This window comes from Haemaphysalis longicornis, unplaced genomic scaffold (assembly GCF_048455015.1).
Source record: "Haemaphysalis longicornis isolate Haplotype H1 unplaced genomic scaffold, Haemaphysalis longicornis Haplotype H1 scaffold_76, whole genome shotgun sequence".
Taxonomy (NCBI): domain Eukaryota; kingdom Metazoa; phylum Arthropoda; class Arachnida; order Ixodida; family Ixodidae; genus Haemaphysalis; species Haemaphysalis longicornis.
The window spans coordinates 147,125-166,954 of NW_027526436.1; the positions used below are offsets into that span (position 1 = coordinate 147,125).

At 42.9% G+C, this 19,830-nt stretch overlaps 1 protein-coding gene and 1 non-coding gene across 2 annotated transcripts in view; both read left to right on the forward strand.

Annotated features, from left to right (window-relative positions):
* The first annotated feature begins 1,487 nt into the window (after positions 1-1,487).
* LOC144148083 (farnesoate epoxidase-like) overlaps positions 1,488-19,830 on the forward strand; it is a 40,729-nt gene continuing 22,386 nt past the window's right edge. The window contains exons 1-4 of the mRNA XM_077679676.1: positions 1,488-1,586; positions 12,381-12,613; positions 16,845-16,966; positions 17,465-17,565. Of these exons, the coding sequence (XP_077535802.1) occupies positions 1,581-1,586; positions 12,381-12,613; positions 16,845-16,966; positions 17,465-17,565 (462 nt within the window). The 5' untranslated portion in view covers positions 1,488-1,580. The remainder of the gene's footprint in view (positions 1,587-12,380; positions 12,614-16,844; positions 16,967-17,464; positions 17,566-19,830) is intronic.
* Positions 9,981-10,053, forward strand: Trnat-agu (transfer RNA threonine (anticodon AGU)). The gene has a single exon. It is a non-coding gene; the product is annotated as a tRNA-Thr (tRNA).

Consider the following 19,830-nt stretch of genomic DNA (forward strand, 5'->3'; position numbering starts at 1 on the left):
AGGCTGCGCTAATTCTATTCTCTCAGCTGGGGCGGAGATTGCCATGGTTCGCCGTTTCCTAATAAAATATGTCGTCTCCTCGCAAAGTTTACCAGTATCCTGTTTAGCCATCGTGCCCCCGACTTCTACTGCACACTCCGTGATAAGGCGATGCGTGTAAGGTTGTCGCTGGCTTCCTGTGTCGTTAATTCCGCTACCTCGGTTAGACCTGAGTATCGGCTCTGCAGCGCGATACTGAATTCGTCTACTTTACGTCGTACTGTTAGCTCATTATTCGGCTTCTTTCGTACTAGCTTGTTAAAGTCCCTCCTCAAATCTAGTCTAATTCCAAATCTTACCATGTCCTTTATTGGTTACTAATTTATGAATATTTGAATTGGCCGCGGGAGCATGCCGACGAGTACAGCATGACAGTTCAACAGAAAGTTCAAGATAAAGTAAGCGGTAGGTTTAACTTAGCATTCCCCTTCAGAGCATTGGAAAGTTACAAGCGTCGCCCGCAATTTTCCATTGTCATGTTGCATGGTACGGGGCAGTGTTTGCTTTGGCGACACGTAAAGTTGGAACGCTACGTAGAGACTATCGACGCATAGGGCCTTTCTGCAATATTTGCTGTTGTAAAATCAGTGTACGCAATTGTGTGTTAGTGTATCCTCTATTTTCGCGATGGCTGGAGTGCATTGGGATAATAGCCATGGCATTCCATCTAGTGCCGCAGTGTCGACTGTCTTTACGAAGGCAGTAGAGCACCTGGCTCCTGGCTGTCTTAAATGCAGGTTGAAGAACAGGCGCCTCGAAACACTAACTTCAAGGACTTGACTTCAAGCTGCTGTTTCACAGGTGGTCCTCCTCCAGCCTGAACTCCTTGTCGCGTACGTTTTTCTCGATGACGGGGATGCCAAACTTGGCTCTTCATTATAAGACGGTGCCACACTGAGCTGCATTCTTTTGCCTCGCGCTTTCCGCGATCACAGGGTCACACGAACTCGCCCATGCAGGCACTCTAGCAAATTTTTTTGTATCTTTTTTTCTGAATATATGGCTTCCCATTACTGAAGCAAACGGGTGACCGTCTAAACTGACGGTAAGTCATTTTTACCAGAACAAAGCCACGACCACACATGTGGCGCATTTTAAGCGCGGTGTTTTTATCCTATGACTGATGTTAGTTGTAGTACTTCAGATAAAATATTAGTCTGAAAAACTATTTCTGTTACAGAGCCCTGCGCCGAAATGTTCTCCTGTAAGTCGCTGTGATGTAGTTGAAATAAAAACCAGTCTTCTTCAAAATAGCAGCTTTGCCACGTGCCAAATAGAAAAGGCCAACTTCGGTCGTTGCGCTTAAGCCCAGGAAGAAGTGTGTCGGCAAAAATAGCGGGGAACGTATTGGTTTCTTGTTATTTTATTCACTGCAACCAGCTGGAATTGGTGTTTGTATCACGTACATCCGGCCCCAGTGATATATGTTCCAAACCATAATAGCTTTCGTACGGGTTTGTGTGTGAGCCCCACTCCCGTCAGTCGTCCTGACATACTGCTGCAGACTCGTAAGGATAGAAGAGACTTTTTCAGCCCTGACAATGCAGGTAAGAGGTAAAACAAGTGTGTAAGTTTCCTCATGGGCGAGGTGTCATTAGAGATCCTAATATTTTGGAGCAATTTCAAATGAGGTCGACGAGAGTAGGACCGATGAGCTAGAGAAACGCTCTCACAAAGACAAAAACATTTACTTTGTAAACTAACTGTGTGATTTGAGGTTACGGGAGACTCAAGACGAGGTGATTGGAACACAGATTGGAAACGGAAAGGCGAGGATTTATAGGGTTTCATATAGGGGTAGACGTAGACGGTTAACGCGACAATAAAACTCGGACGTAGAAGACGGTGGAACTTCATGGTAGCAGGAAAGGTGAGAATACGAGCAGTTGCAGTTAAATATAATAGTGTAAATTAGTGTAAATTAGGAAACGGCAAACCATGACAATCTCTACCGCAGCTGACAGAATAGAACCAGCGGAGCTTTCGAAGTTCATCAATAAGCGTAAGACAGCTGACATACGGAAGTATAATACAGAGAGGATCGAATACACTGTAAAGAACGAAGGTAGCCTGAAAGCTGTGAAGAGGCGTCTTGGCGTGGGGAAAATTCAGATGTATGCACTTAAAGATAAGCAAGGCAATGTCATCACAAATAGGGATAAAATAGTCACAGTGGCCGAGGAGTTCTACAGGGATCTGTACAGTAGCCGGGACATCCAGGATAATGCCGAACGAGACAGTAGCTCAGAGGAAATTGACATCCCACCAGTAACGTCGGAAGAAGTAAGGAAGGCTTTGAAAGAAATGAAAGGGCGCAAAGCGCCTGGTGACGATCAGATAACAGCAGACCTCTTGAAGGATGGCGGAGAAATTGTACTTGAAAAACTGGCAAACCTGTATCCGCAATGCCTAATGACCGCAATGGCACCGAAATCTTGGAAGAACGCGAACATCATCCTAATCCATAAGAAAGGCGACATGAAGCACTTGAAAATATACAGGCCGATCTGCTTACTGTCAGTCGTCTACAAGGTACTTACCAAGATAATCGCTAACAGAATTTCTGCAACCTTAGATTTTCAGTCAACCTAAAGAACAAGCAGGGTTCCGTAAAGGTTATTCAACAACGGACCATATTCACACTGTCAATCAGGTGATAGAGAAGTGCGCTGAGTATACTGAACCCCTATATATAGCCTTAATAGATTATGAGAAAGCATTTGACTCGGTCGAAACCCTAGCAGTCATTCAGGCATTACGGAACCAGGGGGTAGATGAGCATTATGTAAGAATACTAGAGGATATCTACAAACGGTCTACAGCTACCATCATCCTCCATAGGGAGAGCAGTAAAATACCTATAAGGAAAGGTGTCAGACAAGGAGACACAATCTCTCCAATATTATTCACAGCATGTTTACAAGAAGTATTAAGAACATTGGATTCGGAACAGGTGGGAGTAAGGGTTAATGGAGAATACCTCAATAACCTCAGATTTGCTGATGACCGGGAGACGAATTGCAAAGCATGCTTTCCGCACTGGACAAACAGAGTAGAACCGTGGGCATGGAAATGAATATGAGTAAAACCAAAGTAATGATCAAAAATCTCGGACAGCACAGCGGTTTGAGATAGGTGGCGAGGCAGTATATCTACTCAGGCAAAGTTGTGACCCCAGATCCCAACCATGAGGCAGAGATAATGAGAAGGATCAGAATTGGGTGGGGTGCATATGGCAGGCATTCTCAGATAATCAATAGCAGCCTACCATTGTCGCTGAAGAAGAAAGCGTATGACAGCTGCATCTTACCGGTACTCACCTACGGGGCAGAAACTTGGAGGCTCACTAAGAGGGTTCAACTTAAATTGAGAACGTCTCAGCGGGCAATAAAGCGTAAAATGATAGGTGTAACATAAGGGACAAGACGAGAGCGGAGTGGGTCAGGGAACAAACACGTGTTAAGGACATATTAGTAGAAATTAAGAAGAAGAAATGGACGTGGGCAGGGCATGTAATGCGAAGGCAAGATAACAGCTGGTCATTAAGGGTAACAGAGTGGATCCCTAGAGAAGGCAAGCGTTGCAGGGGGCAGCCGAAAGTCAGATGGGCAGATGAGATTAAGAAGATTGCGGGGATAAATTGGTCACAATTGGAACAGGACCGAGGTAATTGGAGAATAATAGGAGAGGCTTTTGCCCTGCAAAGGGCGTAGATGGGCTGATGATGATGATGATGATGATGATTGTAAGAGGTCCCCTGATCTGGCAGTTTTGGTGCCATAGGGAGCTTAAGAGGGTTCAACTCTGGGCGACCACTCTCGCCATGTCGTAGACAATCGAGTCATGGCCCGGGGGTTAAAAAGAAGGTCCCATTCACCCCGAGTAGCCCGAGCGGTGCTGGCTACCACCTCCAAGCGCAGGAAATAAAATTACCTTAACATAAATACCCCATAAAATGGAGGGGAAAATAGCCCCACCGGTAGCGCAGTGGTCATCGCACCAGACGCGTATTCTGGATATCGTGGTCTCGGATTCCACCTGGCGGTCATTTTTTCGCCACTTTCTTTCTGTCTTTTCGAATTATTTATCTGTTTTATTGACCTACTGCATTCTCCTCTTGACGTTCCGAGGTTTTCTTGACTGCCAACCCTTATTTTCTGTCTATACATATATATATGTATGTGTATATGTATAACTACGGATAACTGAAGGTGCTTTATAGCGCCGAATGCGGTGATTGTCACTTTTGAATGACACAGGGACAAAGAAACCTAAGCCGAGAACAAATCCGCCGTGAGCATAGCCGTAATACCAGCCTATATATATCTAAGGCAAGTAGAGACAGAGACACACAAGAAAAACATTAAAAGTAAAAATAATACTATACTGATGTTTCAGGAAGAGAGGAGTCCCTTTCTTTGGAAGAAAGGAAGTCCTCTTCCTGAAACGTCAATAAACTTATTTTTATTTGTAATGTTTTTCTGGTGTGTCTCTCTCTCTACTTAACTTAACTCTCTACTCTACTTAACTCTCTCTACTTAACGGCAGTGTTGAGCCGCATTAGGCTAATAAAGCTGCGGTATTAGGAGAGTTTCTGCGAACTCTGATGGGAAACTTGAGGGTAAGAATAATGAACATCGTTATAAAAATTATGAAGCAGCTAATTAAAGCGGCCCTAAATGAAGCCCTCGATTAAATTTAGCGGCTTCATAATTTTTATAACTATGTTCATTATTCCTACCCTCGAGTTTCCCATCAGAATTCGCAGAAACTCTCCTAATACAGCAGCGTTATTAGCCTAATGCGGCTGAACAATGCCATTCGTCCTGGGGAAGGAGGCCTCATTTCCACCACCACTTAAGAATGTTTAACTCTTTGTGATCTAGTCATGTTTAACCTTTTTTGACCCTACCTATTTCCTGTTCAGTTGCTAGCTTCTGTGAAATGCTCTTTTGTGCCCAATATCTATTCTCTTCATCCGTGCGGGGCACACCCATCTTCGGTTCCACCCCAACCAGTCTCCCCAGCCACTGAATACCTTACTGTACACTCTTCCCTTTCTTTTCAAACCGCGGTTGTCCAGTTTCCCCCATTGTCTGAACTTGCAGCCCGCGCGGCCTACGTTGACCCGTCATGGTGCAACCTTGAACGCTGCATTGTTAACACAACCCCTTTTTCTCTCTCTCGCTCCCCCCCCTTTTTTTTTCTTTTTTTGTTGTTGTTGTAACATAGGCGTAGCCTGACTGTATGCACACTCTCCATTTCCGAAACATTTTCCGCTCCTTCTCACAGTTTTATGCAAACCTATATAAGAAATGTGTTCGAAATGTTTGCGACAGCAAAATCATGTAACTTTACTCTGATGAAGGCAAGTCCCGTTGCCGCTACGTAAGTAAACATTGTTTCTTATTGTTCTTGCTGTGTATCCGACTCTTTACTTATACTATCTATATATATAAATCTATATATATATATATATATATATATATATATATATATATATATATATATATATATATATATATATATATATATATATAATAAGGAAATGAGGGGCTCGTTGAGGAAATACAGAAAGATAGGTCAGCAGTCTACAACGCCAAAGAAGGCATAGGGGTGTGGTTAGGCTCTTTTCTTTTTCACTACGGTTAATGAAGTAAACATTTTTTTTAATATACAGAAGAAAAAAAGAAAGAAAAACACGCGCCCAGAGTGGGGATCGAACCCACGCCTTTCGATTACATGGCGAATGCCTTACCAATTCGGCTATCTGGGCGACTGTGTTCTCCTTCACTTTCTGGGCTATTTATATTTACTAGAAGTGTATCTGACGCTTGAGGGTGGTAGAGGGTGGTTGAGGCTACCACATATATATATATATATATATATATATATATATATATATATATATATATATATATATATATATATATATATATATATATATATATATATATGTGTGTGTGTGTGTGTGTGTGTGTGAGCTAAGTAGAGACAGAGAGACACGAGAAAAACATTTCAAAAATAAAAGTTTACTGATATTCCAGGAAGAGGACTTCCTTTCTGCAGAGTAGAGAATGGGTTTTGGGGTTACATATATATAGAGAATGTAGCAAGGTCGAGACCAAGGCACTGGACGGAAGAGTTTGACAATAGGATCATTTATTTATTTATTTTCAATACTGCCAGTCTCATTCCGACACCATAGCAGGTGGCCAAATAGATTATACATGGAGGTGATACATAAATAAATATCAGTGCAGAAAACAGAAAGAGGAATGTAGTGAAATCGCAGTCATCACAAAGTATAGGAACGAAAAATATACAAATTAGTTTACTTTAATTTATAGATAGGAAGAATACGGTGCTAAAATTCTTCGAGACACACTTGAAAACTTACAAAATGTACACACTTATAACAAACAAAAAGCGTAATCAAGTCACGCTTTTTAACTTCTGACAAGACGAAGATACCAACAGCAAAAAGAAGAGAAATTGTGCATGAAATGCAGTGGTACACAGGCAAATAAGAGCAAACTTGCAAACACTCCAGTTAACACCTATATACTCCCCTAATACTCTTTCACTGGTGGCGCAATGCCTCTGGGGTTTCGGGTGTTACAGCTTAACAGAACATATATTCTAATTTTGGTGCAAAGTCAGATAATGATTTCGCATTAGTTAATGAGAAATCTAAACAGTTCAATTCCCTTATGGCAAGTGGAAAAAAAGAGTGCTTGAACGTGTTATTGCGGTAGGAGTACTCTTTCAGTGTGTGTGAATGTTTGTGCCTGGTAACGCGGGAGTCTGATGGGCGGATGTACAATGATGGGTAAATTTATAATGGTTGTGAAGTAGCTGAAAAGTAATATTAAGGCGTCCTTGTTTTGCCCTAATCGCAAGTGTTTGAAGGCCAGAGCTTTCTAACATATTTGTGGGAGAATCAGTGTGCCTATATTTGCTGCAGATGAATCTTGCTGCCTTCCTCTGTACATTTTCTAGCTTTTGAGTGTTAGTGACTGTATAAGGAATCCATACTGTGTTATCATATTCTAATACCGGTCTTACGTAAGTAGTATAGGCTAAAAGCTTGGTTGAGTGAGGGGTCAACCGAAGGCATCTGCGAAGATAAAAGGTCTTGCGCAGAGCAACCGAAGTAATATTAGATATGTGCGCATCCCATCTGATGTTGGTGGGCAGTTAAAAATGAGAGAAGTGGAAGAAGCAAAACAGGTAACAAGAAATCAGTCACGCGGTGCGAAAATGAGAAAAACAAAGAAGAAAAGGAACAACGAAAAATATTTAACAAGGTAATGACCCCTTTCCCCCCTGACAAGAGGCGTGAGAGAGAAGGGTCGAAACACGATATGCCCATGCACGAAATTGGCATGGTCATAAAAAAAATTACAAATACATCACAATCACCTGGTACAAACATGAGAAAGAAGTAAAAGAAAAAGAAAAAAAAAACTAATTGCTATTTTAAGTGTCCCGTCGCAAATGGGGGCAAGACAGGGGCCAAGAAAATATGCATGCATATGGTGCACAACTGGCCATATACATCCGTTCTAAGAATCAGAGTCAGGTGATTGAAACATGAAACAGTACTATACAGTACTATACGTGGGATGAAAGGGTAGTGCGTGCAAAAGCAGTCAGAAAGGCAGTTTCGACAGGAAATGAGTGTATATCCTTTGCAAAGTGCAGAAAAAAGCAGAACAAATGGAGGAAAAAAAAGAGAGGCTCAAACAAGTAAAGAAAACAAAGCTAACAGAAAGCAGGTGCACACACTTGACGCGCACCTGTAGGTACACATCTGAACGCCGAGGCGGTCAGCAATGAATATTAGAAAACAGGACGACAAAAAGGAACGGGAGAGGAAAGCAATCACACAGGCTCGCGTGCACAAATCGATTAGAAGGTGATAGTGTCAAACCTAAGAATGGTACCGCAGCCTTCTTCTCCGAACATAATGTCCAGACTTGCTGGTCATTTTTGGTTTCTTGAAGCCACTGTGCTAAAGAACACGGTGCTAGCATTAAACTATAGCCATCTAAGGGGGGTCACCAACTCATGGGCGAATATTGTCGAGGGAAAGAAATGAACAGGCATAACACTAGCCTGAGTAATGCAGAATTCCAGCATATGAATAAGCAGACATGGGGAGGAGACGGGGAAGGCCGAAATTATAATTCGGAGTAAAGACTCGTCAGTTTCCCATAACTTTCATTGATGCCGAATGATGCTGACTTAAACTTATAGATAAGGTAGGACTCGCGAACCTCCCGATTGTGACTCACCCATGAATCGTTCCTTAACTTTATCCTTGAGCTTAACAATTTTGAGTTTGATGGTGTAAATTACGTGCAAGTCAGCGGAACTTCAACGGGCACCAAAATCGGGCCCAACTACGCGATTATCGTTATGGGATGTGTAGAGTCAAACTTCCTCGCAACCCAAAATTTAAAGCCTGTACTACAAGAGATATATAGACAATTCCTTCATGATATTGAAGCATGGTGAAATGGAAATTCAGGCTTTTAACCTTGCGCATCCAACCATCTGCCTTTCTCATGCGTACTCTACGCACAGCATAAATTTCCTGGATATTACAGTCACAGTTTCTCAGGGAAGTCTGGAGACTAATCTCTATAGGAAACCTACAGACACGCACCAGTATTTGCACTTCCACAGCAGCCATGTCAGTCACTCCAAGACCGCAATATCTTATCCCCAATCTCACCGTTTTAGACGAATCTGCACAAGCCAAGCGGATTTCGATTTTAAAGCCACAGAACTTAAAACCGCGTTCTTGAATAAAAAATACCCAGAGCAGGTGATCGACGATGTGATTGCCCGAGCTAACCAGCTTAACTGCACGGATATTCTCGTAAAAATGCTCCTAAGCGCAATCCACAAAGAAACCTCATTTTGACCCATTCGGCCTCTCCCCCGAAAGTTGCATCCATACTAAGGAAAAATCCCAATATTCTTGTTCAAAGTGAACGCCTAACAAGAATATTTTCTTAGCCGCCACGCGTTGTTTATAGACGTAGCAAAAAATTTGGTGACGTCTCACCGAATCCAGCATCAGCCGACCACAGACTACTGGTTGCATGCACTGTAAGAAACCAGGGTGTAAGGTTTGCCCACAAATGACCACCACACAGCGCGCAGACAGCACAGCTTCAAAGTATAATGTTAATGTAAAAGGGAACTTTATCTCTGACTCCACCAACGTCATATACCAGCTGGAATGTGCCCTCTGAGCCAAAAAATACATCGGCCAGACTAAACACTCTTCCGTTTGAGGTTTAACAATCACCGTTCTAATGCAAAAACCTCGAGTCACGGCCCGGGGGTTTAAAAGAAGGTCCCCTTCACCCCATGTAGTCCGAGTGGCGCTGGCTACCACCCCCAAGTACAGGAAACAAAAATACCTTAACATAAATACCCCAGAAACAGGTGGGGAAACAGCCCCGCCGGTAGCGTAGTGGTTATTGCACCAGACCGGTATTCTGGAGGTCGGGGGTTCGGATCCCACCCGGCGGGCATTTTTTCACCAATTTTTTTCTGACTCAGAAATTCTTCATCTGTTTATATGACCCACCACAACCTCCCCTTTGCTTTCTGAGGTTTTCTTGACTGCCAACTCTTATTTTCTGTCTTATTTCACCGAGCCCCTCATTTCCCATTCTCTGATTCGCTACATGCTTAGCGAGGGCCTCTGTTCTGGCAGTCTTGATGCCAACGGTAGCTTAAGAGGGTTCAATGCTGGTCTACCACTCTCGACATGTTGTAGGCACTCGAGTCACGGCCCGGGGGTTTAAAAGAAGGTCCCCTTCACTCCTTGTAGTCAGAGTGGCGCTGCCTACCACCCCCAAGTACAGGAAAAAAAATACCTTAACATAAATACCCGAGAAACTGGTGGGGAAACAGCCCCGCCGGTAGCGTAGTGGTTATCGCACCAGACCAGTATTCTGGAGGTCGTGGGTTCGGATCCCACCGGGCGGGGATTTTTTCACCGATTTCTTTTTGACTAAAAAAATTCTTGATTTGTTTCTATGACCCACCACAACCTCCCCTTTGCTTTCTGAGGTTTTCTTGACTGCCAACTCTTATTTTCTGTCTTATTTCACCGAGCCCCTCCTTTCCCATTGTCTAATTCGCTATATATCTCTATATATATATTTTTTTTATATATATCTTTTTATGTACAAATACTGCAGGCCCTATTCGGGCCCAAGCAGGAGTGGGTACATACATCGTACAAATACATTAATTGCAACTACCGCTAACATATATTTGATCAGAAAAAAAATGTGCTTCGCAATTCGGAACATGACAGTAATACAGCTGTAATAAAATATGTACACACATCAATGCAACGCAATACACAAGAGTAATATAACAGTAGTAAACATGTACACACAGCGATGGAATACATAAAGAAATTACGTACTACACACGAAATGAAATAACGAATGCAGGAAGCAGCTGCCTCCATTGCGGAAAAAAGAACAAAAAATTTATTGGTCAAAGGAAAGGTTGTTTGCAAGCTGAATGAACGATTCTGTTGTATTAGCGTTAACTAGTTGTTCGGGTAATTTATTCCATAGTGACATTGCATGCGGAAAAAAGAGAATATTGATGTACGTTAATATTACTAAATGGTCGCCTAACTGTTTTGCTGTGGTTTGTACGATCAGACCGCATGGGGGGCTCAGTTAAGTAACTTTCACGAGGTATTTTGTAGTGACCGTGGTACAACTGATATAAAAACTTAATACGAGACACAGTTCTGCGATGAGCTAGTTTTTTCAATTTTTCTCTGTCGCGAAGAACTGACACGCTGGAAAAACGCGAGTATCTGGAGTATATAAACCGCAAAATTTTGCGCTCTTTCTCTTTTCTTGATTAAATATATTTGATGCGGGCTCCATATCAGATCCGCATATTCTAATTTTGGTCTGACGAGAGCTTTGTACACTGTTAACTTAACGGCCGATGAAATACGACGCAATTTCTGTTTCAAAAATGCTGCTTTTTTTGCGCAGTGCTGCAAACGTTTTCTATATGGGGTCCCCAATTTAAATTTCTTGGGATTGTAACACGTAAATACTTCACTCGCTGGGTTTTACTTATATAAGCATTATTAATAGCATAAGAAAATTCCAAAGGTTCTTTTTTGTTGGTAAATGTAATATCCGCCGTCTTAGAAGTATTAAGCTTTAAGCCCCATGTTCCACACCATACACTAACTGAGTGCAACGCATCATTGAGTCTTATTTGATCGGAGTGTTGAGTTACATTGGCATAAACAACCCAATCCTCCGCAAACAGCCACATCTTCACAGGCGATTGAACAGATAAGTAGATATTATTTATGTAGACTAAGAACATTAAAGGACCGAGCACTGATCCTTGTGGCACTCCTGAGTGCACATTCAATGTATCGGAAACGCAGTCATTCACAGCCACGTATTGTTTTCGTGAGGACAAAAAAGCATGCTATCCAATAGACGACAATATTGCGCTCAATGCCCATAGAGAACAGTTTGGTTATTAAGTCAGCATGCGGAACTACATCAAACGCTTTGGAAAAGTCCAAAAACACTGCGTCAATTTGAACCCTAATATTCAGTGTATTTACAAAATCATCCGTTATCTCAGCTAACTGTGTTGTGGATAAACCAGCCCTAAAACCATGCTGATTTGCATGAAGTAAATGATTATTCTCTAGATGTGTCATAATTGCCCTAAATAAAATATGCTCGTGCAGTTTACAAGTTGTGGAGGTCAAGGACACTGGCCTGTAATTATTTAATTCTAAAGGGGATCCAGACTTGTGAATCGGAACTATCCTTGCAGCGCGCCAGTCATCGGGTATCACACAGGTTTCTAATGATGTTTTATGTATGACATATAAGTGCTCTGCCACCCAGGTTACATATATATATATATATATATATATATATATATATATATATATATATATATATATATATATATATATATATATATATATATATATATATATATATATGCCCACAATTCCTACTCCTGTTCTTTTTTGCCCGCACCTTATTTCATCGTGCAGCAAATTATTCATTCTGCGATGCCACGCATTTATTTTATGGGCGGCAATGAAGGGCTTATGTGAACTTTAAAAAGGCGAACATTGCGTTCTGTTTGACTTTTCAAAAAAAAAAAACTGCGAAAGACGGAACAGACGACATTTCTCTTAACTTGAGGACTGATGAGAGGTTATTGGTTGTAGTTTTAACGTGCTATCCGAAGTCGCAATTTTTCCGAATTCGGTTTTACGGTTTATCCCACAGGTCCCACTATCTGCCTTTACGTGGACTATACTGGCCATGGCTCTGACGTCACTGCTAGCGGTGTTTGTTACCGCTTGGCGAAGGCATTTCAAATCCAGCAACAGTGCCAGCTGCAAGGCACCACCAGGTCCATCATTCCCTTGGACTTTCATGGGATCCCTTGGCCTTTCCACCATTCGTTTTCACTACAGGCAAGCGACGGAGTGGGCCAAGCAGTATGGCTCTATAATAGGGTGAGCTTGATTACGACACAATACGATTATTAGAGCTGCCCTGCCGTTGAGCGAGCCCGTGCTGAGAAGCGTGCAACAGCGCCGCGTATAGCTTGCAAATAAGATGGTCATTTCACACCCCTCTTTTTTGATTTTCTTTTGCCGCAATACCAGTGAATTTAATGAGGCACTTTTATTTCTTGTGCAATTTATACGTTTACCAGGAAGGTATTTTGAAATAAAGAAGACAGAACATGCAGCAGAGCACAAAGCATGGCACACAGCAACTGCAGAAAGGTAAAGTAGAGACGTCAGACCATGAACTTTTCCAGAGCGACTAGATGACCGAATAGGCCGAAGCAATTATCCGCCGTACGTCCGTAAGGCAAGGAGTTGGGCTAGTTGGTTTTGCATGTTCGAAAACTGCGCTGGAAGTTACTAAGGAAAGACGTTCTGTCCATGTCGTTCGTTTGTATTCCTTGAAAAGTGTGTCCTTAGTAACCTCAAGTGCAGTTTTCTAACACCCCCGAAGTCCTCTCGAAAATATGGGTCTAGGAGAACTCACCACAGCCAAGTCGTCCTAGGTGAACACGTCAAATAGGGCAAGTCGTCATAGGCCATCTCGCTCTAGGGAAACTCGTAACCTAGGGCAACTGGACAAAATGTAATTCCCAGTCGCAATTTACGTTTTTCGTCAGTCATGTTCAAACGAAAAGAATACAGAAATTTGTTTCTCGACTTGAGTGTAAACATTCCTACACACTTTTTACCTAACATGGCAAACCAGACAGCGCATTTTGTTGGTTTTTTGTTTGCTTCGTTTAGTTAATCAATGTCATGAGGACACTAGGTATATTAGATTTCCTTTGCTTTTTCTGTTTTTTTTAATATTTCACCATTACTTCTAGGTAATCAGGTGACGGAGCTGTATTGCGTAGACCTTCGCGATTTTGTTTTGTATTTTCGGTTTTTCAATATTTTGATCTTTTTGTTTTCTGTCTTCTAACCAAAAATGATTGTCAGGTTTTGCCAACGGAGCTCAACTTGGTAACTTTTCTTTCCCTATTCTTGTCACATTGATGTATATGTACACCGATACCACACATCCCACCATGCTTTGGTCGTGTGCGCAACCTTCGAAAACATAAAAACATCACTTCGTGTAGCTCCACTAACTGGTAGTTCAACAACAAAAGCACCGATATTGAAGATAAGACAACAAAGAGGACTCCCTCCCCCCCTCTCCCCCAAAAAAGTGGGACAGAAGAAAAATAAAAAAGGAAAAACAAAGCTTGTGTTGAAACCAAAAAGCCAGTTTTGAACCACCACCTGCCAACAAACGAACAGAGAGTCCAACCCACGAACTACGAATACGTCAGGCTGGTACCAGTTATCAGGGTTGAAGCCACATACTCACCCTGCTTCCCCCGTGCGCTTCTACTCGACATCCGCCAAAAATGGAGCTGGGAGACGAAATTCCCAAGAACGAGAAGATCGGTGCTATCTGTTTCCCTAGTACGGGATCACCTAGAAGCAGGTGCCCGATTTGATCAGTTCACCTAGGACCAGTTTTCCTAGTACGTGTTGGCTGCGACGAGCGGGCCTGTTCCCGCAAAATATATTCAGTATAAGAAGGATCACGGAGAGATCACTGCCTAAGTTGTAGAGAATAAACGGCATCATAGTTTGTTTATTTATTTTATTACATTTTGTCGGGGACACGCTACCACTCTACCGCTTAACGTAACGGTTACGTTATTAGAAAGGGGTCTCTATCACCTGCAAGGTAAAGTAAAACGGAGCAAGCAGTCAATAATGTGATGAATGCTTCGGCTGACACTGGGACAGCTAGTAACCTACAGAAGACCCCATTTGATGTGGTAGGTGCCGCAAAAACGCAGATAAAGCGTAAAGATTCGATTTGAATCTCGCAATAATTGAAACTGCTCAAAAATAATTTACAAAGCTCTTAGGAATTTCTGTACAAAGCGTTTAACGCTGTGCAGTGTGGCTTAACCCCAGGAATGTAGTGGCAACGACAATATTTGATGCAAAGAATAGTTTTCTAAGAGAGAGAAGCTGGGACAGAGACATTGAGACGCTAACTGGTGCGGGTTGCACAAGCGTGGTATGGTTTAAGAGCTTTTCGCTTGGATTAGAACCCAGGTTTTGAAACGCTGAATGAAGTACACCGCACAAAAAAAACCTCTGACTGATCACACCTCCCAGGACACCCTTTGACTATATTTGTCAGACATCCGCAAGTATAGGCAGGAATAAAATATTAACCCAAAAGAGACTATTGAAAATGCATATCGAAATTATTCCGATATCTTCCCAAAGACATATCACCTTACGGAACATGGAGTAAACGTTCAGAGTACAGGATACCGTCATAAAAAGTTCCTTATTTGAGTAGAAGAATGTACCACCAAAATATCGAAAAAATGACGAAATTCCCCCGCATTTCCCCGAGGGGGAGAATGTGAAAGTGCGAATGCACGGTTGTCGGCCCGCTTGCGGCGCTTGCGCTCGGCCCCCGCAGCCCACCGCCTCGCCGCCTTCTCTTCCATCTCTTCCATCGGGTTTGTAGTATCACGTGTACACCACGCAGTTATCAAGCCGCTATAACGCCGCTGAGTCGCCAACGCACGCCGCTGACGACGTAGTTTGAATGCGTTAAAGATATAAGGCGCGTCACTAACGCTGATATCACATCGCGTCCGTGGCTTGGTCGGTAGAGCGTCGCGCTGCGGCCGCGAAGTCCGCGGATCGAAACCTGGCGCCGGATGCTGTTTCTTTATAGAGGAGCACTGCGGACGCCGACGCCGCCGCCGCCGACGCCGGCGGTGGATGGTTTGGGGTCGCTTATAAAGTGCATTCGCACTTAAAAGACCCTCAAAAGACCAATCACGTTGTCGTACAGGTTACAAAACCTTATTAACAAGCACAGCAAACCACAGAAAGTGAACATGCATCGCTTAGGTTAACAAATTCAGTAATGGTGCCAGGCTGCAATTCAATCAAAAGTCGAAATTTCTGAAAGACGATCATACCTACAAGAGCATATTGTTTACTTAAAACTATACAAGGAATAAAAAGGATGCCCGCAGGACGCTTCTTCTGTGTGTGCCTGTGTGTTTTATATGTCTTGTTTTTGATAGTGACTTCGAAACAATATCGGTGCAACTGGCCCAAGCGTCAGTGTTACCATACAAAAACTCGACTGTACAACAAAAGGCGAAACCATTTTCGAAGCTATAACTAAAGTTGCAGTACTCCCGGACGTGCACCCAACAGCAGCAATGATGATCCATACTGGCGACACATCTACTTAGACTACAAAAGAAAATAACTAGTCTACAAAACGTTTCCCCGTCTGCATTTTAAACTAACGGTGTACGCACCTTATTTCTCATGAGCGAATTTATAACTCGGTAGAATAGATGCCGCGGTGCTGTCTAGAGTAGCCTAACTAAGAACAGCACAAACTTCCTTGCCAAGGAACCAGCAACGCCTCACCGTACGAGGTAACACAATACCAGGGGAACAAGACATCGGCTCAAAATTGTGTGGGAGAATAAGTTATATTCGACCATTTTCCGCATCCGAGGCGCAATCAAGGTCAAAATTGCAAAGCCCTCAATTTGCCTACACGAACAGAGAATATTCTCAAAAAATGGAGGGAGCCAGTGTGTCTGAAACAAAGGGCATGGCTGCATCTAACCGAATCTGCCATCATGAAAAACAAAAGGTGCCGGCACAACAAGACCACCATCTGCTACACCCAACACCCACTTTATCAAGCACTGCTCTATAGGACCAGAGGAATGAGTACATCAAACACCAAGTTTTTCTCTTTTTTTTTTACATTTTCAATCGGTGAGAATTAGTTCTGCCATAAATGAAGTTAACTGTAACCATTCAAACATACAGATGTGCTCCCGTCGATGTAGTGAATCCGGTTGGCAAAGTAGATATATCTATAATTTTTGAGCCAAGATGGTATGAGTATTTATTACGAAATAATTTTGCAATCCTTAAATTTCTGTTCTCTGCTGCCACAATGGCTCTTTCAGTTATTGGGGAAATGTACTGAGCATAAACACGACATAGCGGACCATGTATTTTTATGTGCAAACAGTATGGCTGCTTGTAGTTATATTTACGTGAAACCGGGACAAAAAATACTTGCCATGAAAGCTTCACGCGTGTCTCATGATTCTGCCTGTTTTATGTGCTCTTGCTAAAGCATCAAGGTCGGCTCCGTGAACGTGGTGATTCTGAGTGACTTCGAGCAGATAAGGGATTTCTTCAGCAGGCCGGAGCTGCAGTATCGACCGTCAACCTGGGGTCTGTCCCGCATAGAGAAAGGTAATGTAAAAATTTAACAAAGAAAGTTAAACTGCGTATTACCTGGAAAGTCTCCAAAATGTGACCACATTTGATACCTTACTAACCCTTTCTGAGTGAGGGCCAAACTACCGTCGGGAGAACCACGTTACTCCCAGTATAGCTTGCAGCCGCAGTTGCATTCTAATGGGATTATAATTTTCGTACAGGTAGTAGTCGTTAGCGGGTTCAGGAAACCATTCGCACCCTGTCAAAATTCCGTGTTGCGTAGAGTAAACACCCTTACAGAAGGTTAGGTGTCAAAGAAAACTCCCAGGGATTTGACCGTGATCAAAATACAAGAGGGAAATTTTGCAGAGGCGCGAATAGGTTCGGAAGCTGCTGTAGGCCAAGTGAACGTGGGAAGATTTTAACCCTAACAAACAAATCTCAGATTATGATGATTTTCTATATAATGAGATGGGCTTCTTTTTAAACGCAATGGCAGATGATAAGATTACCTGTTTTGCCACGTTTCAGGTTTCTCCGCCTTTAACGGCCAGGAATGGAAAGCCAACCGTGACCTGTCGGCGCGAGCGCTTGCCAAGGTGTCCAGCGAGGGGATGCGGAGGCAGATCCAGGTAAGGGGCCGCATCTCCTAATGACATGCTTCAGGCGTGGTTACCTAAGCTACGTTTGCCTGTTCCTATATCTACATCGCCACGTAAGTGCGTATCTTTCCATCACTTCGAGGCCCTGGGGCAAAATGGCGCCATAACAAAAACTCTGACACGGCCTTGGTGAAACAGACTACTTCTATACGTGCGTTTGCAGCCAACTTGTAACTGCTTAACATGGGACAGTCAGCCTTCCACATCCACTAAAAAGACGTACAAGAGTGCTTTTTTGATTGATCGATCATACAGTCGAAACGTTACAGCGCAGACATGAGAAGGGGAGAGGAAGAATGCACAGGACCAACTCGCCCTACTGTCCATTTTGTTACTATACAATCGAATTTTTTTGCGCGCAGATACGTATAAATATATTCTAAAATTCTTTATTCTAAAATAAGGTAAACGGGCTGCATGGTACACCTAACAATAAGAATTTAAGTGCCACATTGTGGTGAGTGCAATAGTGCTCACATATTTTGCGTTCTGCACGGAGCGCAACCAATATTTTTTTTTTCGGGTATCGCAACTCCTGTGTTTGCAGGGCATGGATGGAATAAGAATCCAATACAAAAGGAATAATTGTATAACGGACAAATCGCGGAACATGAGATCGGTGTAATCCTAACGGATGGAAGCCAGCAATCAGTATTCTTCAGTCAGATCTCCACGGTTAGGGGTGCGTGGGACATCACTTACCCTTTCCACATGAACGCAATAATTCCAATTCTTCCGAATTTTCACACATGAATGTCACTCATCAGGAGACTCCTCAACGCGATCCCAAAGATGTATAATAAAGTGTCAGTAAATGAAATCCAGATATGTAGAGTTGGACTGCGGAAATTAGGGAGTGAAGCGCAACGGGAAAACCCGTGCTGATGTCGCAAGGCGTGAATCATCAGGTTTGTTTAAAATGACGCTGTTTTGCCGTATCTTAGCTTGGCGGTGTGGGATTCCTGTGTTCGTTGTTAAAGCGAAAGCTTTGCTGGCCTAGTCGATCGAGTTTAGCCGTGTGCGACAGTTTTAGTTTGAATTAAAGCATTGATACCACGTGTTTCGCTGCAGCTCCAGAACGTGCACCTACCGCCGCCTCGCAACCCTTATCGAGGTGACTAACCACCTGACTACCCGATATCTTTAAAGGGAGACGGCGCCGCGCTCTCTGCCACCTCGCAGCTTCTAGCTATAGCCCCCCGGTGTTAATGTTCAGCCGTCGCGCGATGGTAGGAGGGAATTTGAAAGCTGGTGTATCTGCGCCACGCCTGTTGAGCAAGCTTTCGCTAGTACAACCACGTCTACTGTATAAGCTGTTGCCATTTTTGTGTTGTTGGGGATTCCAAAAACCATAGGAACTAATTCCTTGCACACGTTGCAACTTCGTCATAGCAATCCTTTTTGTGCGTCTCATCACGCGCAAATAATTGTTTCTTAGGTTTTTGTGGGTCCCCGTCTACGTGTTTATGCTACCTGTACATAGGCGGTGTTTCATTACACACCTTCTATGATTTTAGCGGTCGCCGTGAGCGATGCCAGCGGAACTCAATTTTGATGACCTCGTAGGATCAAGATCCTGTCGTATCAACCTCCAGTGCTTTTCATTTTAAATAAGAACGAAATTACACTGATAAAAGCGGTTAATATGAAGCGGGCATGGTGAGGACGGCTATGAAAGTGTCATGGCGTGCATACACAAGAGCATGCGGCGGTATTTTTCGCAGTTTACGTTATATTCTCACCACAGAAACAGGCCGACCTTTGAAAGTGACCACTAATATCAAACCTCGCCTAATCAGAGACACCATTACATATTTGGCGATAAATTACCGTCAACTTTAAACAATAACCCACTAAAGTTTTGTCGCAGCATAAACCCATTACCTCTCTCACTTATCATGCTTTCGATTGACTCTTATGATTTTTTAAGATGAGTGCCACCACTTATTGACAGGTCATCGTGTGTTTTCATTACATCGAAAAATGGTATTTTTTTAAGGAGATCTCTGACATTTCATTGCAGAGGTAGCCAAGTGCGCTACCGAAATGTTCTTGTTACCCATGGAAGAAAACATCCCTAACTGAAAGACTTGCCAATTGTCGCCATGGTTTCGCAATGTTTATGAGCTTTTGAAACAAGGGAAATTGCATAAAAGCATAAAAGGCACCTGCCTGTCAATGCCGCCGCCCATATCCCCACGACTGAAGACCTGTATCGTTGGAATGAATCAATGT